We start from the raw sequence: 22156 nt of genomic DNA, 5'->3' as shown, positions 1-22156 counted from the left end.
AAGAGCGAGAGAGAGAAAAGATAAAAAGGAAGCACTTCCTAATAGGGTATGGTCATGGTGCAATCCTTTCTCCTCCATTTCTTCATCCCATCAGGATTTTGAGCATGCATATAAATGCACATGTATATTTTTCAAGCCACCAGGGCCAGGATTCAAACCATGGAAAGCCTTGTGGGATTCAGCTCCCTTAGCCACTAGGCTATGGGGCCAACCCGAGGCTTTCATTTTTCTTTTTGCATTTTTAATTTCCTAGATTTCTTTATTGTTCTCTGAATATTCTTTTAAAAAGTACACTATGGGACCAGCAGATGGTGTAATGGTTACTTCACTGGACTTCCACATGGCCAACTGTGCTTCGAGTCCTGGACCCAATGGCTTCAAACTCATGCCAGGTACATGTGTATGCGTGCCCAATATCCTGAGAGGAGAATGGAGGAGAAGGAATTGCAGCGTGGCCATTCCCCTTGGTGGGAGGGGTAATTTCTTGCTTTCTGTGTTTCTCTCTGTCTCTCCAGTGAGCACATGCGCCCTATAGCAAAAAATCTCTCTCTCTCAAAAAAAAAAGTGTATCATGTTTTTGTTTTATGAGTATATAGTATCTTATCTATCTCTCCAAGGATATTCATTAAAGTGGGGGAGTTTTGGTAAATTTTCCTTCTCTTTATATAATATCTGTTTATTTCAAGTTGCTTCTGTTTAATTTTTTTTAGTTTATTTATTTTTTTCCATGAGTGAGAAAGACAAAGAAACAGAGAATGTGGCGATTCACCCTCAGCCTCAGCCAGTCCCAGATCACATGTGCCCTAGATACTCAGGGAGGTCTCCAGGTCACAAACCCAGAGCTTTCCATGTGGGTCAACCTGTCAGAGCATGGCGTTAGCACTGTACCACCATCTGGTGCTCTATTCATTTGTTTTGATCTATGCCTTTCATAGAAGAGATTTTCCTCAGAAATATAGTGATCCTGAGGTGGGCACTAGAGTGAGCTCAAGAAGTTGGTTGGCAGCTCTGTGTGCTAGGTGGAGTTTTTCCACTAATAGAGTTCATAGTAAGGTGATCCAGCTGGCCCTTTCCATGGGGAAACTGAATTCTGTTTCTTTAAGTCTGTTCTGGAGTAGTCATATTTCCCAGGGAAACACTTCTAAAATCCTGCCCAGAAGATGAAGGCACACATGGCTATTGGCATCATCTGGGAGCAGGGGGTGAGAGTAGGCTGGGAGTCTTAACATTTGGTACAGTAGCTTGCTTGCTTGCTTGCTTGCTTTGATTTTTGCTATAGGGCACATGAGCTCACCAGAGACAGAAACCAAAAAAGAGAGAGATAAAGTGAGAAAGCACTTCCTAGGGGAGATGGCCATGACACAATCCCTTTTCCTCTGTTCTCCTCTTAGGATTTTGGGCATGTATGCACATGTGCCCAGTGTGTTTTTCAAGCTGCTAGTCCAGCACTCGAATCATGAAGTCAGCTGTGTGGGATCCAGTACCTTAATTATGACATCACCTGCTGGCCCCTGCTCATGCTTTCCTTTACTTTCTTCAACATACTTTTTTGTTTTAATTTTTTTTAATTATTTATTATTATTATTATTGTTACTTTTTAAAAGTTTTACCATAGGGCATGTGCACTTATCAGAGAGAGAGGGAAAGTTTGGAAGCAAGCCACCAGGTCCAGGACTCAAACCATGATGGACTATGTGGGAGTCCAGTGCCTTAATCACCACACCATCAACTGACCCCTCAACACACTTTTTAAAAGTTTGTTTGTTTGTTTCATGAGTGAGAAAAAAAGAGAGAAAAGATAAGCACCCTAAACCAAGTCTCAGACTATTATCCCTCTACCCTCTAACCTTTCAGCAAGTCAGGATCATGAGCACATGTACTCATGCCATGTGTACATGTAAATCTGGAAACTGAACCCTGATCATCCATATGGCTTCCAGCACTACAGAATGTTGTACTACCACTGTGCCTCCATGGCTGGGTCTAAAGTTTTATTTTATTTATTTATTTTAAGAATTTTCTTTCTCTCTCGCTCTCTTTCTCTCTCTCTTTCTTTTCTTTCTTTCTTTCTTTCTTTCTTTCTTTCTTTCTTTCTTTCTTTCTTTCTTTCTTTCTTTCCTTCCTTCCTTCCTTCCTTCCTTCCTTCCTTCCTTCCTTCCTTCCTTCCTTCCTTTAAAAAATTTGACCAGAGAGGGACAGAGTGAGAGAGAGAGGGAAAGTGAGAAAGCAAGCTGCCAGGTCTGGGACTCGACCATGTGGGAGTCCACTGCCCTTAACCACCATGCCACCTGCTGGCCCCCTGTTTTTTGTTTTTGTTATAGGATGTGTGCACTCACCAGAGACAGATGAGGGCAGAGAAAGGTGAGGAAAAATGAGAAAGCAACCTCTAGAGGGAATAGCCATGCAGCAATCTCTTCTCTTTCATTCTCCTTTTGAGATTATGGGCAAGCACGCACATGCACTTGGTATATTTTTTAAACTGCTGACCATGCAGTTGGCCACATAGGATTCAGCCATCTTAATCTCCACACCATCTCCTGGCCCCTAAAATATGATATTTTAAAGAATTGTTTTATTTATCATTATTATTATTTTAAAATTTGCTACAGGGCATGTGCCCTCACGAGAGAGAGAGAGAGACAGGGCAAGTGAGAAAGCAAATGCCAAGTCTGGAACTCAAACCACAGTTGGCAATATGGGAACCCAGTACCTTAACCACCATGCCATCTGCTGGCCCCAAAGTATGTTTTTAATAGTCACTTTTATGGCCTTGTCTACTAATTTCATCATCTGTGTAATTTTTAGGTCTTTTTCTATCTTTTTTTTCTGCTTCATGATGGGTTTTCGCCCCCTGCTCCTTTGCACCTCTGAATGTTTATTAATTGCCAGAGGGTGCATACACTTGCTAAAGAGAGGGAAAACACTCCTAAACAGGGTATGGTCATTGTGCCATCTCTTTTCCTCGATTTCTCTGTCAGGATTTGGGGCACACATACACATACGCCTGGAGTGTTTTTCAAGCTGTGATTCAAGGCAGGATTTGAATTGTAGTCAGTGCCGTGGGACCCGGCTATCAATGCACAGTACTTAACCATTGCAGTACATGGTTGGTCCTAACATTTTTTTATTGATGCTAGACATTGCAAATTTTACATTTGAGTTCTAGATTTTTTTGTATTTGTTCAAATATTTTTGTCCTCTATTTTGAGATGCAGTTAAGCTGTTTGTAAACAGGTTGTGATATTTTTTGAAGGCTTGTTTTTAAGCTTTGTCAGTAGGGGCCAAGGCAGCTTTCAGTAGGGCTGATTTGTTCTACTGTTGAGAGCAACATCATTCAGCTTGCCTTGTGTATTATGAGGTTTCACCATTCTGCCTGTTAGGAATGTGAACTATTCCCAGCCGTGTGTGATCTCCAGAAGTTGTTTCACATATTCCTTTCTGGTGAATCATTATCTAGACTTGAGTAGTTTCTTCATATACATGTACTAGTAAGTGGTACTCAGAATAACACTCAAGAGGGGCCCTCTGAAAAATCTTAGTAGTAGCTCTCTCCCTCCTCCTTTCCTTTCTCTCCCCCCAATACTTTGCCCTCTAAAACAAGCTGTCTTGGCCTCCCTAAATTTTCAGTTCTGTCTTCTCAACTCAAGGAAGCTAGTGAGCGCTACATGGTTTCCCCCTTCTTGCACTGCAGGTTGGGAACTCCCTGCAGGCAGTAAACTGGGATAATGGTAGGACTGATCTCATTCTGTTCCCTTTGCTCAGAGATCACTGTCCGGTCCTGCCTATTGTCCAATGTCTGAAAATTTTTGTTTTATTTATTTTGTCCATTTTTCAGTCATTTAAATGAAAGAGTGGACTGGTCCTCAAGTACGGCGTTTAAGTCCTGTACATTGGGAGCTGGAGCCCGTGTGGTCAACCATGACTCAAACCCTCACTCTAGCAGCTTGAAAAACATGCTGGGCATGTGTGTGTACATGCCCCAAATCCCGATGGGATGGAGAAATGAAGGGAAAAGGACTGAAGCATAACTACACACCATTGGGGGATGCTTTCTCCCTCTTTCTGTCTCTGTTTCTCTGACGCTTCTTGCTGTGCACATATGCCCTCTGGCAATTAAAAAAAAAATCAGGACCAGCAGTTGGTGTAATGGCTATGTCGCTAGACTCCTGTGTAGTGGACTGCAGTTCCAGTCTCGATGGCTTAAACTCACATCGGGTGCATGTTCTTGTGTGCTCAAGGTCCCTAGAGGAGAATGGAAGAGAAGGGATTACAGCGTGGCCTTCACTCCTGGGGGGTGATTTCTTGCTTTCTGTCTCTCTGTCTCTTTCTGTCTTTCTGGTGAGTGCACGTTCCCTATAGTAAAAACCTCTCCAAACACACACACACACACACACAATCTAGTGCTAGCAAGGCACTGGACCCAATGTGACCAACTCTGGGTCAAGTCCCAGACCTGGCAGCTTGAATAACATGGTGGGTACGTGTGTGCATGTCCAACATCCCAATAGGAGAATGGAGGAGAAAGTTTGAGGCATGGCCATCCCCACTGGTGGGTGATTTCTCACTCCTACCAACCCCACCATCAAATGAGCACCTACACCCTGTAGCAAACTAAAAAAAATTAAAAAGTTAACAGGAAACTTGAACAGATCATTGTTTAATCCATCTTGCATCAAAATTGGGCAATCCACGGGGCCAGGAGATGGTGCAGCAAGGACTCAGCTGAAACCACATGGGAAAGGATCTAGATTTGTGTCCTGGGATCTCCTTGAAAACTCCAGGTAAATGTGCACGCCCATGATCTAGGCTAGTTAAGAGTGGGGTAGATTGGGGCCAGCAGATGGCATAACAGTTATGTTGTTGGACTCCCACATGACCAACCACAGTTTGAGTCCTAGACCCTGTGGCTTGAAACTCATGCCAGACGTATGTACATGCATGCTTAAGATCCTGGGAGAAGAATAGAGTAGAAGGGATTGCAGTGTAGCCATCCCCCCCACGGGGTGATTTCTCACTTTCCCTCTCACCATCTCTGTCTCTGTCTCTCTTTCTCTTGAGAGCACATGCCTTAAGGCAAAAAATGAATGGGGTAGATTGCAGCATGGGGACCCTGTTAGGGGGTGCATGCCTCTCTGCCTCTGTCTCTGTCATGGCTAAAATGAATGGATAACTTAAAATTTAAAACTTAAAACGCAGAAGCTTTCCATTAAGAGGCAAAATCCAGACCTTGAATGTATAAATAAGCTACTTGGACAAGGTCATTAGAACTATACCCTTCTACTCTCTTGTCAGGTATGTTTTCAGGAACCAAACTTAATTCTGAGAAACAGAAGTATGGGGCTAAATGATAGACATGTAAACCATTGCATGAGGCCATCTCTGAGATAGCAAGGTAAAAGAGGAACTTCCCATTATCAAACGCTCAGTAAATGAGTTGGATGATGTCAATAGCATAATTAATAAGGTAAATCTCATATTATCAAATAGTTTCAGGTACTCAGGTAATATTCACAAAAATTCTGTGTTACACTCTAAAGAAAGCCTATTAAACTCCAACAAAATAGAACCAGCATGTACATCGTTCTCTGATCACTATTTAATAAAAGCAGACACTAATATTATATACGTATCCATATTGCCTGAACATTTTTTATTGTTATCTTAAAAAAAAATTAAAAAGAAGGGCCAACAGATGACATAATGGTTATGTCGCTGGACTCCCATGTAGTCAGCCACGGTTTGAGTCCTGGATCCAGCAGCTTAAAACTTATGTCAGGCACGTGTGAGTGTGTGCCCCAAATCCCAAGAGAATGGAGGAGAAGGGATTGCAGTATGGCCATCACCCCGTGGGGTGATTTCTCACTTTCTGTCTGTGTGTCCCTCTGGCAAGCACATGCACCCTATAGCAAAAATCTCTCTAAAAATGAAAGAAAGAAAAACAACTCTGAATTAATAAAGAAATGCAAACTAAGAGTCAGCTCCATAGCCCAGTAAAGGGAACTGGATCCCAGGATCACACTTCAAATCCTGGCAGCTTTGAAAAAAAAAAGAAACCGGGAACCAGCAGTTAGCGTAATGGCTATGTCGCTGGACTCCCACGTAGTCGACCGCGGTTCGTGTCCCGGACCCGGTGGCTTAAAACTCACGCCGGGCGCGTGTGCGTGCGTGCCCAAGATCCTGAGAGGAGAATGGAGGAGAAGGGATTGTGGCGTGACCATCCCCCCTGGGGGGTGATTTCTCGCTTTCTGTCTCTATGTCTCTCTCTGTCTGTCTGGCGAGTGCACGTGCCCTACAGTGAAAATCTCTCAAAAAAAAAAAAAGCATCCTGGGCACATGTGCGTGTGTGCTCCACAGGATGAAGAAATGGAGAAGGAACATAGTGTGACCATGCCCTATTTCTCTCCCTTCCTCTCTCAGTCTCTCTCTAGAAAGCACACAAGCCCTCTGGCAATTAAAAAAAGAAGAAATGCAAACCAAATGCAGAATATTTAGAAAACAATAATAAAGAACCAATATATCTGAATCTATGAGATACAGCTAAAAAATGTTCATGTTTTTGGCATATTAAATATTCATATTCATTTTGTTAAATGGATAGACAAAAACTACAATAAAATAAGCATATGAGTTAAGATATTATAAAGACCAATAAAGTTAAGAGAAATAGAAAAAAAAGATTAATAGATAGAACCAGAAATTAGGTTAGAAAACAAAACAAAACAGTGGAACTGATAAATAATGTGGAAATAAATGGATGCTTTTTTCTTTTTTTAATTAGCCAGATAGCATGTGCATTGGTGGGGACACTGAAGAGGAGAAACAAAGCACCGCCCGTGGGGTATTGCCATGCTACAATCTCTTCTCCATTCTTCTTTATTTTTGGATTCTGCAAGCATGCACACACATCTGGGGTATTTCTCAAGCCACAGGTCCAGAATTTGAGTCACACAGTTGGCCATCTGATCCAGCCACCTTAACTGCCAGGCCATGGGCTGGCCCTAATGAATGCTCTTTAGTCTGGTAAGATATATTTATCTCAACCCAAAGTCAACGCAAGCTTTCTAGGGAAATAAAGATACACTTCCATTAAGGAAGAGAGTGAGAAAAGATATCCACTATAGTTATGATGTGGTTCTGGACATTTAAACAACTTAATTAGGGACCAGTAGTTGGTGTAATGGCTATGTCGTTGGACTCCCATGTAGTCAACCGTGGTTGGAGTCCCAGATCCAGTGGCTTAAATTCATGCTGGGCCCGTGTGCGTGCATGCCCAAGATCCCAAGAGGAGAATGGAGGAGAAGGGATTGTGACGTGGCCATCCCCTCTGGGGGGTGATTTCTCGCTTTCTGTCTCTCTGTCTCTCTCTGTCTTTCTGGCAAGTGCGGGCACCCTATAGCCAAAACCTCTCAAAAAAAAAAAATATCTGGGAACCAGCAGTTAGCGTAATGGCTATGTCGCTGGACTCCCATGTAGTTGACCGCGGTTTGCGTCCAGGACCCAGTGGCTTAAAACTCATGCCGGGTGCGTGTGCATGCGTGCCCAAGATCCCGAGAGGAGAATGGAGGAGAAGGGATTGAGGCGTGACCATCCCCTCTGGGGGGTGATTTCTCACTTTCTGTCTCTCTGTCTCTCTCTGTCTAGCGAGCGCACGCGCCCTATAGCAAAAAAAAAAAAAATCAAACAAACAAAAAAACAACTTAGTTAGACAAGAGAAATGAATGCGAGATAGAAAAATATCCCAAGAAGTTAAAACTATCATTCTTTGGGGACCAGCAAATGGCATAATGATTATGTCACTGGGCTCCCATGTAGTTGACTGCGGTTCAAGGCCTGGACCCAGTGGCTTAAAAGTCATGTGGGCTGGGACCAGCAGGTGGCATGGTGGTTAAAGGCACTGGATTCTCACATGGTAGACCATGGTTCAAGTCCTGGACTTGGAGGCTTGCTCTCTCACTTTCCCCTTTCCCTCTCTTTCTCTCTCTCTCTGTCTGATCAGACTGAAAAATAATAATAGTAGTAATAAAAATAAAGTTAAAAAAAAAAGTCATGTGGGCCACATGCATATATGTACCCAAAATCCTGAGAGGAGGATGGAGGAGTAGGGATTGCAGTGTGGCCATTCCCCCCTGTGAGGTGATTTCTCGCTTTTTGTCTCTCTGTCTCTCTGGCAAGCTCAGGCATCCTACAGAAAAAAAAACCTCTTTACAAAATAAATTAATTTTTAAAAACTGTCATTCTTTGAAAAGAATATGATCTTTATCTGGAAAATAAAGAAAAAAGTATTATAAACAATAAATGAATACAGTAGGAGGCTGGATACCATCCTGAGGGCTTAATGGGTCACCAGGTTTCTTGGGAATCTTTAGAAATCTATGTCAGGTCAACTCTAGCAGGATCCTTCTATCATAGAGGATGAAGTGATTCATACACTTTGGAAAAAACATTTATTCTAAATAGTATTTGTATTTTATTTCCCTATTCACACTTCCAATTTCAGTAATTCATCCCTGGAATTACTGACTGCATAACACACGGTGGTCCAGACAAAATTGTCTACAACCAAGACATTCACTTCTTAGTAATAGAAAGGAGACAGTTGGCCAGCCATGGGTCATTATCATATTTCCCATCTGCCAGAAGCAGCTGGCCTTATAGAACAATGAAATGGTCAACTGAAAACAGATCTAGGTGTATCCAAGAGACCACACCTGTGAGGCTGGGGTGCTCTCTTGCAGAGGGATATCTGATCCAAAGGCAGACTAAAATGCAATGCCAATTCTCCCTCAGCCAGTAGAGAGGTTCAGAAACCATGAGTTGTGGTGAGGTAGCAGCTTTTCTCTCTAAAAATATTTGCTTTCCATTCTCCAGGTCACTTATGTTTTATGGATTTAACCACACAAGGGCAAGTTGTTGTTCCTAGGGAACCCAATAAAGGAACCCAAATTTGGCCATTTGGGACTCCCAATGCCACCAGGGATGTGGCAGAAAAGGGTACCCCTGTGCTGACTGTGTTCTCCCTGATTATGAAGAGGAAATAGGGTTGTTACTACCTGATATGGCGTGGGTGGAGTAGAAAAGAGAAGATGAACCTGTGATTGCCCTTTAACAACCACACCCAGTGGCAAAAATTAACAGAAAACTATCACAGTCTACATTATTGTTACTTTTTTTTTTTTTTACTCCCTATTGGTGGTAGCTAAATTTATCAATTTTTTCAGGGTTTCAAGAGAGTAAGAAATAGCCCTCGGTTAAGGAGGAATAGGCAGCACTCAAAAACTATAAACTCTGAAAATCAGAAAAATTTTAGAGTTTAGAATAGGCTGAGCGATCTCATCTGCATATCTGGATGTGACTTGGTGTCCCTTTAGGGATGTTGAAGTGTGTTTATAGCTGTGATAACTGAAACAGTGGGACAAATTATATGTCAGATTGGCCAAGGCTTAGTTACAGGCCTTCTCCAATTCTATGTCTACATGCTATACATGAGCAACCTCCTCCATTCCCTTATCTCTAAATAACTTCTATATACTGATGACTCCAAAACTTACCTTTCCAGCTCTGGCCTTACCAGGATATCCAGACTATTCAACTACCTGCCTACTTGATTAACTCCATGGAGGCCTCCCAAGGATCTCAAATCAACATATTCTAAGCAAAACTACTGATTTCTAACTATCACATCCCCTAACTTGCTCCTCCTTCATTTCCCTTCTTTTTCAATAAATGGCACCAATAAACCACCTGAAACAAAAATCTAGAGCTGCCATGTCCAATATGGCGGCCACTAACCACATGTGGCTACTTAAATTTAAATTTAAGTTTCAGTTTTTAAAATTTACTAGCCACGTTTCAGGTGCTCAACAGCCACATATAGTTAGAAGTTAACGGCAGTAGACAGTCAGATACAAAACATTTCCATCGTCACAGAAAGTTCTACTGGATAGTCCTTCTTTAGTGCAGTTGCTATTGGATCCTCTTTCTTTAACCTCCCACATCTAATTCATTAACAAGGCCTGTGAATTTTCTTTTTCTTTTTCTTTTTTTTTTGGAGAGGTTTTTGCTATAGGGTGCGTGTGCTCGCTAGAAAGACAAAGAGAGACAGAGAGACAGAAAGCGAGAAATCACCCCCTAGAGGGGATGGCCACGCCACAATCCCTTCTCCTCCATTCTCCTCTTGGGATCTTGGGCACGCATGCACACGCACCCGGTGTGAGTTTAAGCCACCAGGTCCAGGATGCGAACCACAGTCAACTACATGGGAGTCTAGTGACATAGCCATTACGCTAACTGCTGGTCCCAAGGCCTGTGAATTTTTTATAACCATTTTTTAAGAATGTTTTTGTTGGGGCCGGCAGGTGGTATGGTGGTTAAGGGTGTTGGAATCCCACATGTCCGACCGCAGTTCGAGTCCTTGACCTGGCGGCTTGCTTTCTCACTTTCTCTCTCTCTCTGACACTCTCTGGTCAAATTAAAATAAATAAATAAATAAAGTGAAACAAAATAATTCCTTAAAAAAAGGAATGTTTTTCTGTGTTGGCGATAAAATGTACATATGTGCATATGAGAGAGCGAGAAAGAGATAACCACCCTTCTAGTCCTCTAGCCCATCAGATCTTGGGCACTTCATATGTTTCATATTCAGATCACAGTCACCAGGACCAGTAAGTGGCGTGATGGTTAAAGGCGTTGGATTCCCACATTGCTGACTATGGTTTGGGTTCCAGACTTGTGGGCTTGCTTTTCACTCTGCGGCCCCTTTCTCTCTCTTTCTGTGTGTGTGTGTGTGTGTGTGTGTCTGTCTGTCTGTCTGTCTGTCTCTGGTGAGCCACGTGCCCTATAGCAAATTTGAGTAATAATAATGATGATGAAAAATAAAATTAAATAAGTAATTATTAAAAACAAACAAACAAACAGAAAACAGAAAAACTACAGTTACCATGTGGGATCCAGCTTCTCTTAAGGCAGTCCCTTACTGCTGTATCACAGAGTTGGCCCCTATCCTGTGATTTTTTTTTTCCTGCCATAGGGTACATGCACTCAACAGAGACAGACAAGGAGAAAGAGAGAAAGAGAATGAGAAATCATCTCCTAGAGGGGATGGCCAAACTACAACCCCTTCTCCATTTCCCTCTTGGGATTTTGGGCACACACACACATACCTGGCGTGTTTTTATCAAGCCACCAAGTCTGGGGCTTGAACCTGGCAGACAGCATGTGGGATCTAGTTGCTTTAACCACCACACCACCAGCTGGCCCCTTCCTAAGAAATTTATTTTTCAAAACATTATCTGAATCAATCTACTTCTCTCCAACCAAGAGAGAAGTCTATGCCACCATCATCTTTCACTTGGCCTGCTGAAACCATTTTTTAATTGTCCTAGTTCCATTTCTCCACAGTAGGAAGTTATGCAATGATTTTCTTCAAAACTGAAAATAATTTCTTGCCCCTGCTACAACCCTTCTAATGGCTTCTGTGGCAGAGACTGTTTTATTTCAACAGCCTTTCTCTCCTTTTACTTCAGTAATAAAATCTCTGAAGTTTAGGTTAGCACCTGAAAGTAAAATAATAATAATAATAATAATATCTTTTTCAGAGTCCCTCTTTGCACTTATGTGTGGTCATATTTAGTCATAACTCTGACTAATGAGATGAAAACCAGCGAGGTTTTCTGTAGTTTCCTGGCAGGTGGCATGGTGGCTAAGGTGCTGGATTCCCAGATGGCTGACTCTGGTTCAAGTTCTGGAGCTGGTGGCTTGAAAATCACACTGAGAACATGTGTGTGCATGTCCAAAATCTTGAGAGGAGAATGGAAGAAAAGGGAGTAATATAGCCATTTTCCCTAGGGAGTGATTTCTCACTTTCTCTGTCTGTCTCTCTCTCTGTCTCTCTCTAGTGAGTACATATGCCCTATGGCAAAAACTTTTTTTTTTTTTTAATGGAGTTCAGGGCCCACCAGTGATGTGGTTGTTAAGCCAGCTAGATCACACATGGCTGAGTGCATGGTTCAAGTCCCAGATCAGTGACTTGAAAAACTTCCCAGGCGTGTCCATGTGTGTGTGTGCCCACAAAATCCTGAAAGGAGAAATGGTGGAGAAGGGATTGCTGTGTGACCATACCCCACGGGGAATGCTTTCTCACTTTTTCTTTCTCTTTCTGGCTAGCACACATGCCTCTAGCAAATTTTAAAAAGAAGGAAAAGGAGGAGAAAGCAGCTCATCCTGCTGCTGTAATAGGCATGAAGGCTAAAGCTGGATAAGATGAACTTGAAAGTAAAGATAATGCACTATGAAGAAACAAGATAGAATGTGCTTAGAGTTTCCAACACAGTGGGGCTTAAGTCTAACTAAGATAGCTTTCCATCAGACTTGGAAGAAAATCTAAACTCTTTACCAAAGCCTAGAAGGTTCTACATGGCTGGACCCACTCTAGAGTAATTTTTCCACTTTCTTCTCACCCACCATGCTCCAACCACTCTGGCTGCTTCAACACATCAAGCTTCTTCTTGCTTTAGGGCTTCTTCACTTGTTTTTTTCCCCTCTGCCTGGAACGCTCCTCCTCAGATCTCCGCATGGCTGACTACTTTTTGTTTTTCAGGTCTTGACTTAAATGTCACTATTGTAGAGATGGTTGCCCTGACCAACCCAATCTAAAGTACCCATCAAGTCATTTTCTTTTCTAAAACTTTAATTCTCTACATAGAATCTATCATTAACAGATTATTCTTTATATAATTTGTTTAGCCTGTGCTCCTCACTAAAATGTAAGCTCCAGAAGAATAGGGATTTTTCTTTGTTTTTGTTTGTTTGTTTGTTTGTTTGCTTTCATTTATATAGGGTATTTATGTTCACTGAAAAGGACGAGAGAGAGAGAGAGAGAGAGAGAGAGAAGGAAAGTTTTGTTTTTCAGGCTACAGGTCTGGACTTGGAACCTGTGCAGTCAGCCATGTGGAATCTAGCCATCTTAACCACCATTCCACCAGCTGGCCCAGGTCAGGGGTTTTGCTTGGTTGGCCATTGCTACAATCCCAGTGTTCAAAACATTCCCAGAACCTGGTAGGCACTCAATGTTTGGCAATGAATAATCAAATACTATTCCACATAATGAGGAAGTTAAAAGCAAGGGTTTTTAAAGTCAGAAGACCCACCTTCAAATTCTGGCTAGGCCACATACCAGTTGAGTGATTCCCCCTCAAGTTGTTTAAAGACTGTAAAATGAGGATTCCACCTATGGCAAAGGGCAGGAGTAAATGAAGTGGCATTTACAAAGTACTCCCTCCTTCTCCAACCCCCTCCCTGAGGGCTCTCTGTTTTTTACCTTCACCATCAGCCCCTCACACACCATTTCTCTCTTGCTTAGTGTGACACTGGAGAATCTAGAGTAGGCTTTTGAAATTTGGCGGGAATTAACGTCATCAGTCGGATGGAAGCGAACCGCACACAAGCGAGACCTCCTCTGTCTCGCGCGCTAACTTTGCAGCTCTGATAGCCAATCAGGGTTTGCGTCGGAGCCCGAGTGCTGGGAACTAGCCAATCGAATCCGGGGGGCGGGCCGCAGTGGAGGCAGTGGCGAGAGGGGGCGGGGACAAGGCGAGGGCACGCACAGTTCTGGTGGCCGGGGTCTCTGCAGGCCAATGGGAGAGGCCTCCGGCCTGAAGGCAATGGGGCGTGGCATTGGCATTTCCAGTAACTGGAGACCGTCCCAGGCCGGGCCAATCAAACTAGGGAGGTGGGAGAAGACCAGCCAATCAGTGTGCAGGACAGGGGCGGCAGCGAGTGGTGGAGGCTCGCGCTAACGGTGAGCGATGGTGATGGCAGCGAAGAAGGGCCCAGGCCCAGGTGGCGGGGTCGGCGGGGGAAAGGCGGAGGCAGAGGCGGCCTCGGAGGTGTGGTGCCGCCGGGTGCGGGAGCTGGGCGGCTGCAGTCAGGCCGGGAACCGGCACTGCTTCGAGTGCGCCCAGCGCGGGGTCACCTACGTGGATATCACCGTAGGCAGCTTCGTCTGCACCACCTGCTCCGGCCTCCTGTGAGTGGACCGGCGCGGGCGGAGGACTGGGCAGGAGGGGCGGAAAGTTGGCATGGGGGAACCGAGGGAGTCGAGGTGGGAGGGCGGTGGGAAGACCAGGAGATTCGCTGGCTGTGAGAGAGGGTCGTCTGCTGCAGAGGTGTCGTGGGGAAGGGAAGTGACAAAACGTAGGCTGGAGACGCGTTGCGGAGGCGGAGGCGGGGGGGTGTGGGGGGGGCGCGGTGGAAGGATAACTGTAGAGAAAGGGAGAAACTCCCTGAGGGAGGCGAGAACTCAAGTGGAGAGGGAGAGAACTCAAATGGGGAGAATTGAAGGAACTCGGAATGGAGTAGGGGGTAGGAATTTAAAAGGCTAAAAATTGATATATACATTTAAAGGGCACTTCGTGCAGGTGGAATCCAAAAAGGAAGGAGAGAAAACTGATCTGAGTATGCACTGAATGGAGGTGGCTATAGCTCAAGGTGAAGGAATGCATCTTCCTTCTGGCTTATGTTCCTCCTGGAGTTTGAGATGCAGAAACTAATTGAAATAGGTAAATTAATACAGGTTGATAGCCTAGAGATAGTGGCAGGAAAGAAGCCATGGTCCAGGCTTAAAGTGCAGATCTTAATCTTACAGGACTTTGGAATGCTACCTTAAGGGTAGACCCTTATGAAATCTGTGATGAGAGCCAATGGGTTACCCTGGAAGAGAGTTTAACTCTTAACTTTTCCAGAGGTTGGAGATCTGCATGAGCCATCCCTAAGTGTAATCACTTACACCTTTAAGCTCCTTGTTGCCATGACTGGATCCTGGTAGTAACATCTAGTAAACCCCTCTAGGGTTTTTGTTTTTGTGGGTTTTTTTTTTTTGGGGGGGGGGGCTTTGTCCTGTAATCTGCAGTGCTACACTTGATACTGGTGCAGTGTTTGGTTGTACCTTAGAGCCATGGTTCTAGCCCAGATTTCTGATTATATAGGAAAGTTCCCCACCTCCTGCTCCTACCTCAGGGAATTATTTGTTTAAATGCACAATTAACATCTGATACCAAGCTTGGATTGTTTTCCATTATGTTTGTCAAGGAATTCATTTAGCCTTTTTTTTTTTTTTTTTTACTATTTAGTTTGATACACTGTTGTTTTTTAACAAGAAATGCTTCTCTTGTTCTTACACCCTTAGTAAAGTAAGGAGTGAGCAGTATTGTTCTTGCCTGACAGATGGGAGAACAGAAGCAAAGAGAGATTTAGTAACTTACCCAATGCCATATGGGAGTTGCTTTTCTCAGCATTTGCTCGATATTAGTTATGATCGTGGCAGACCAGAAATGAGTGTCCAGTTCTCCTAAAATACAGTTTGGAATTTTCTTGTTTTTTACCTCCTTTGCCAAACTTCTATGTTCTGATCAACCTCACTTGTATGTTGTAAGATCAACTCAAGTTTGGTCTAAGTAAAAAGCCATTGTAGCTCTTGGAGCAGTGATTTAGAACCCAAACAAGGATATATCTTAAGTTGAGCTAGAGACTCAAATAAAGCAAGAGACTAGGATGAATATCCTGAGGAGAAAAGGAACAAAGTTTAGGAGTGTTTAGAATGTAAAATAGAGAAAGAGCAGATTTCTGATGATCCTGTTACAAAAAGGAACATTTGATTATAGAGTCTGAAAAGCAGAGAGAAGTAGGAGGATAAATTGATGGGCTGTCAGAGCTAAGACCTATAAGAAAATATTAGGAAACAGTATTTATTCATTCTCATGGTTAGCAGTGATGGTCTGAAAGGTTAAAATCTGAATAAATGGGAAATGCTGACATCATTATTGTTATTTTCCAAATCTTGGCTTAAAGTATTCCACAGATAATATTTCCCTTCTATAATGAATTTCCCTCAATCAGGACAGAGGAAGGTCAAGGGATCTGGGACACGTTAAAAACCCGGTTTCTTTTGCTGGAAAAGTTAACTCTTTAAATATCAATGCACAGGCCTAGCTACAGTGGTGTGTGCTAAGATGTGTTCTGCAGGCTGGGATCACAGGAGAGGCCTGGGGTCAATTCCTCCTCCATCCTAAAGTATGAATGGATATGCTTATAATCTCAGCAAAATAGGGAACCTGAGGCAGTAGGATCCTGACATAGGGAGTCTCTGTATTAAAACAAGTTTTTTAATGGGCTGACTCCATGGCACAGCTGTAATGTATTGCTCAAGAGAAGCCAGATTCCACATGGCAACCTCAGTTCAAATCCCCAGCCCGGTCAGCCTGAAATACACTGGGCACATGTGCAAGAGCTCAGGATCTCTTGGACTGGAGGACTAAAGGAAAGGGACACATCCTATGCGAGGGGTACTCATCCATTTGTCTCTCACATGTTTGCATGAGCACTCTATCATGAATAAAAAAGGAAAAAAGTATAATTTTTAAAAAGTTTTTAATTAAAAAATAGAGATATGCACAATTTTTAGAACTTTACCACTTCTCCCTGTGGTCACTATTGTTGATCTGATCAATGAAAAGTCAGACACCTGTGATCTAAGTGTACTCTGAATGGAGGGAGGTAGCTATGACCCAAAGATTGATTAGTTCAATAGAGAAGTATCCCAAGAGGTCTGACTTTGTTAACAATAAGAGAAAGTATAGTGAAGGACCAAGAGGTTGGGCTGATAAATGAAGCTGAACTGAAGGCACGTCAAGATTGTAAGGAGAGGGCTGGCCCAGAAGCACAGCAGTTAACCCCTGTGCAAAGGGAGCCATATGCCACATGGCTAATCACAGTTTGAATCCTAGCCCTGGCAGCTTGAAAAACACCCCAGGTACATGTGTATGCAGGAGTGCAGCATGACCATGCTTCATTGCAGGGTGCTTGCTCTCTAGTGAGCACATTTGCCTTCTGGCAATTAAAAAAAAAAAAAGATTGTAAGGAGAGAAATGTCAGGAGAAACTGAAAGAAAACTGGAGGACTGGAGTTTACCTGACTATGACTGCCTGAGTTCTGGTGGTATATTACATTTGCTAATTGGAATTTTAATTAGCACAGACAAGTATATAAGCCTTTTGAAGGGGTCTTAAGGTATTACTCAGGTACTGCTCAGAAGTGGCAGATGGACCACAGGAGAATACATAAAGTAAGGGATGCTTATTGGTAGCTGCGAAGTGAGGAGAGCACACAGTGCAGCAGTTGATAGAGAGGCATGACTCCACAGTGGCACATAAGCCGGTTAGCTTCCTAAATCCACATGATTGATTCCCTATAGGGTAGGATTTTTTGTGATGGTGGGAAGTAAAGGTTGCATTAAGAGTAGGCCAACAGGGACCAGCAGTTAGCATAATGGCTATGTCGCTGGACTCCCACATAGTCGACCACGGTTCGCGTCCTGGACCCGGTGGCTTAAAACTCATGCTGGGCGCGTGTGCATGCATGCCTAAGATCCTGAGAGGAGAATGGAGGAGAAGGGATTGCGGCGTGACCATCCCCCCTGGGGGTTGATTTCTCGCTTTCTATCTCTCTGTCTCTCTCTGTTTGTCTGGTGAGCACATGCGCCCTATAGCAAAAACCTCTCCAAAAAATAATGAAGAGTAGGCCAACAGACTTCACATTTATTCATTCAGCAAATATTATTGAGTACCTATAAAGCCCCAGACAGTTTTAGGCACTGAAGAAAGAGTATTGACACAGTCCCCACTTTCGTGGAGCTTACATTGTAGTGAAGGCCATGAACTATAAATAAATCTTTTTTTTTTTTGAGAGGTTTTTGCTATAAGGTGCATGTACTTGCCAGAAAGACAGAGACAGAGAGATAGAAAGCGCGAAATCACCCCCTGAGGGGGGATGACCACGTCGCAATCCCTTCTCCTCCATTCTTCTCTTGGGATCTTGGGATCTTGGGCACGCATGCACGGGCTTCTTTAAAACCGACGGGGCCCGGGACTCGAACCACGGTCGACTACATCGGAGTCCAGCAACATAGCTATTACACCAACTGCTGCTCCCTAAATAAATAATTCTATATATAAAGTGAAATAAAGCAATATTAGTTGAAGAGTGATGGTAGCTGATATGGAGGTATGCTGCAAAGAGTATTCTTTGTCAAAATGAAAAGGATTGGGAGGTACTGAACACCATAACTAGAGAAAGGAGAGAACAGGATTGGCTTTATTTTAAAGGCCAGTTTTCTGTTGACTGTGTTACAAATATGTCTAGCTCTGAGGTGGGTGGAGTTCTGGAGGCAGCCAGCGGAATTACCAGAGTTCCCAGCTGGCTGGGTTGACTGATGGAGCAAAGTCCACTGTTTCAACCAAAATCAAATTTCCTAAGATCTGGGAAAAAAAAAAAAACCTCACATTTTAATATTGGTAGGTGGGTATAACAATGTCTTTATCTGCATGTATGAGCTCATACTCACTCTCTTTAAATAGGAAATATTTTCTCAGCCTTAGCAAAACCTCCAGCATTAATGTGAGGGCCTATGAGAGAGGATGGTAGTGTCTGCTATTTCTAGATTTACATACATACTGCCACAATTGTAGGTCTCAAACTTGACCTATATTTGACCTTCCAATATCTAATTTTCTTAACCATAATATAGATCCTTGTTCTTTTCCCCACATATATATATGCTTGTTTAGTTATATTTCTTCTTCTCCTTCTTCTTCTTCTCCTCTTCTCTTCTTCTCCTTCTTCTTCTTTTCCTCTTCTTCTTCTCCTCTTCTTCTTCTCCTCTTCTTCTTCTCTTCTTCTTCTCCTTCTTCTCCTTCTCTTCTTCTTCTCCTCTTCTTCTTCTTCTCCTTCTCCTTCTTCTCCTTCTTCTTCTTTCTTCTTCTTTCTTCTCTTTTTTAGGTTTTTGCCATAGGGGATGTGCACTCTCCAAAGAGAGAAAGTGAGAAATCACTCCCAGGAGGATGACCATACTATAGTCCCTTTTTCAATATCCTCAGGATTTTGGGCATGTACATGTGCCCGGTGTGATTTCAAGCTGCAGTCTGGGACTTGAATCATACAATCAGCCATGTGAGATCCAGTGCCTTAATCTAAACACACCTGCTGACCCTGTGTAGTTACATTTCTAACTCTTTTACAGAAGAATGAATCTGCCACTTAAAGCTTAAGATAGGGTGAAAATTGCTGCTGCTTAACAAGCATCAATTTCCAAAGCAATACCTTAACTAATTCTCTCTTGTTCTGGTTTGCCTGAATGCCTCTATGAGGAGACTTTGAAAAGTTCATGGAAAAAGTAAAATTAAAATAAAAGTTTACTTTGGTTCAAAAATTTGAAATCCATGCATAGTTTTTTTTTTTAGTAATATAGTTTTCCATGAACTTTTTAAAAGAGGTTTTTAAAAGTTTATTCATTGTATGAATAAACCACTTTTTATGAAAAGGGACATTGGGGCCAGCAGGTGGTGTGGAGGTTTAGCTGGCTGGATCCCACGTGGCCTACTCCACAGTTCAAGTCCCAGACCCAGTGACTTGAAAATCACACTGGGTGCATGTGCATGCTTGCCCAAAATCTCAAAAGGAGAATGGAAGAGAAGGGATTGTGGCAGGGCCTTCCCTGGGGTTGCTTTCTCGCTTTCCTTCTTCTCTCTCTCTGTCTCTCTCCAGTGAACGCACATGCAAACTTAAATAAAAAAGGGGGGGACATTGATGGGACCAGCAGATGGCGTAATGGTTACATCACTGGACTCCCACATAGTTGACTGCAATTCAAGTCCCAGACCCGGCAGCTTAAAACTCACACCAGTGTGTGTGCATGTTGTGCCCAAAATCCAGAAAGAAGAATGGAGAAAAAAGGATTGCAGGTTGGCCATTTCCCCTGAGGGAGTGATTTCTTGCTGTCTGTCTCTCTGTTTCTCCGGCAAGGACACACACCATATAGCAAGAATCTCTCTTTAAAAGCAAACAAAAAAAGGGACATTGAGGCCTGAGATCTCATTGACATCAGAGATGGCCACTAATTTTGACACACAATTTTTTAAGCAATGTCTGGCCTGGCTGTTTGGGTCCATTCTTTAATCCATTGTCCTTCAAGTCTCTGTAATGGATATTTGTCTTCTCCACTTCTGCCCACCTTATTTCTGACTCCCATTATCACATCACTTAACATCTGGGCTCTGGGCCGGATGTTAAGTGATGTGCTTGACAGCTCTTTATTTGTGACAAGTTCCTTTCATGATCAGGCTTGCTATTAGTAATTCCTAGTTGAAGCATTTTTATCTCCATGGAAGGAAAGGAATTGTAGTTTGTTGTTTAATAATTCAGTACTTTTCCATCCGTGTGGGTTGGAGAGGTACACATGTACCTTGCCCCTATTTTAGTCCCAACTGTTCACCCCCACCTCCCTCACCTTTCACATTCATGAGTCTTCCGGGCAAGGGTGGACAGTCCCACTAAGTTATAGATTTAGGCAATATATCATAAGGGGGAGGGAGCATGAATAATTTGAAAAGCCCATAAGGAAGTAGTATATTACTATAGGGATGAGAAGAAGAGGGGGAAAGAAAAGGATTAAGATTGAGTTTGAAAAGAAGAGCAGCTCCTATTATTAGCAGCACTCTATCTGACCCTATATGTGAAGGTGGTTTTGGAGAACAAAGGAAATGGGTTGAAACAGAATTTAGGAAGAGATTTGCTAAAATTAGTGAAATTGACCCTGGAGTCTTTTTAGTAGGAACTACTGAAGACCTAGTAGGGACTCTTCTTAGTGATGTCTGAGTCTAAGAGAAGAGTTAAATTTATGTAGCTGTTCCCTGCTCAGTGACAGAACAGTGGAATCCCAGGAGCAAAGAAACATAATCTGGTTGTATAAATTTTAACACAAATATTCAGAGGCAGAGAATTCCCAAGCCCAAATCTGGCACAAATAAAAGAAGTTGGGTGCTGGGTGGAACTGGTTTTTTTCCATTGTTGACCTGGCAGAACCTTCTTATCTGAGCCGCTGAGCAGGTTTGATGCTTTTATGAAGCAAGATAGAAGGAAAATATGGGCCAGCTTGAGGGTGATGACCATGAGGATCAAAAGGTGTGGTATTTGTGGAAATAGTTGTATGCTTAATAGAAACAAGTGGGGGGGGGGAGGAGAAGAAGGAAAGAGAACTAGGCAGACTTTAGCATCTACACATACAAGTGGCTTTACTTGCCAGGGAATTCAGAGTGTTTGAAATGCTGTTTAGGTGCCCTGTGGTAAAAGAGACTGAAGTAGATCAACAGTCCTAGTAATATACTTGCTCTCAAGTAGAAATATTTGCACTAAAATAAATTTATCTCTGGATTTCCCCAGCAGTTCCTGATTAGAAATAACAGAATAGGTTTGCTGTGATGATTGAAGGGCCATGCCTCCTTCTAACTGTTGCTACTTCTTTTTGGAAGAACCCTAAAGTTACACTGGGGAGGCTGGTGCAAGCTGGAGAGGTGATTCTGTTTAATTGCAGGCTAGTGACTCACAACTGGCCTGTAGCATGACCCTGGTATGTACCCAACCAAATGTAACACACTTTGTTTAGTTTCAGCTACTGGAAGAAGGGGGGCTCTTGCTTCTAAATTACTTCTGTCAGCCAGCAGTGGCCTCTCTATGATTCAGAAAGAAATATCTGACTCATAGGCCATGTAACTAGGCCTTCTTCCTGAGCTGCAGAGTGTTGCCTTGTAGAGAATTCTCCCTGCCCCCAAACTGTGACTCTGGTTATACATAATCCAGTCTACAGACATCAAGGTCAGAGCAATGCTTTTTGTACTGTGCTATGGAAACATCCTGTTCCATCAGATTCTTTTGGCCCAGAGCACCTAAATCATTTATTTTCTCTGCCTTTCCTTCATCCTATCATCTTCCTCCCCTACACATCCCCCCCCCCAAAAAAAAGAAATCCTCCAATCCAGGCTTAGTTATAAGAAGTTCTGTTGTTTGAAGCCTTTTCTCTTCATTGATGTCTAGAATGATTCCCTCCTCCTCCTCCTAAACAAGGAATCATGCCTCCTGTTTACAGTTTGCTAATAGTTCCTGGTTGTCCTTTCAGGAAATGTCAATGACCCTTTTGTGATAGGCTTAGAATCTGTTTTTCTAGTATAAACATAATTCGTTTTACCTTTCCCATGACTTTCTCTTCCTTCCCCTACTGCTGCATCCAGGAGTCACATTCTCATGTATGAGGTTCAAGGCGCCTGACTGACTG

At 43.0% G+C, this 22156-nt stretch overlaps 1 protein-coding gene and 1 long non-coding RNA gene across 3 annotated transcripts in view; one reads left to right on the top strand and one right to left on the bottom strand.

Moving 5' to 3' along the window:
* LOC106735629 (uncharacterized) overlaps window positions 1-13370 on the bottom strand; it is a 37673-nt gene extending 24303 nt beyond the window's left edge. The window contains exons 1-2 of the long non-coding RNA XR_001370918.2: window positions 13316-13370; window positions 13146-13225 (exon numbers count right to left, since the gene is read on the bottom strand). This is a non-coding gene — a long non-coding RNA (uncharacterized LOC106735629). The remainder of the gene's footprint in view (window positions 1-13145; window positions 13226-13315) is intronic.
* A 432-nt stretch (window positions 13371-13802) lies between these two features.
* The window catches only part of AGFG2 (ArfGAP with FG repeats 2), a 35759-nt gene continuing 27405 nt past the window's right edge, over window positions 13803-22156 (top strand). For both annotated transcript variants that reach the window (XM_006155713.3, XM_014590584.2), the window contains exon 1: window positions 13803-14023. In XM_006155713.3, the coding sequence (XP_006155775.1) occupies window positions 13803-14023 (221 nt within the window). The remainder of the gene's footprint in view (window positions 14024-22156) is intronic.

The sequence above is a fragment of the Tupaia chinensis genome, unplaced genomic scaffold (genome assembly GCF_000334495.1).
Source record: "Tupaia chinensis unplaced genomic scaffold, TupChi_1.0 Scaffold000465_1, whole genome shotgun sequence".
NCBI classification, from domain to species: domain Eukaryota; kingdom Metazoa; phylum Chordata; class Mammalia; order Scandentia; family Tupaiidae; genus Tupaia; species Tupaia belangeri.
Note: the sequence above shows the minus strand (reverse complement) of the source record. Positions and strands in the feature narration are given on the sequence as shown.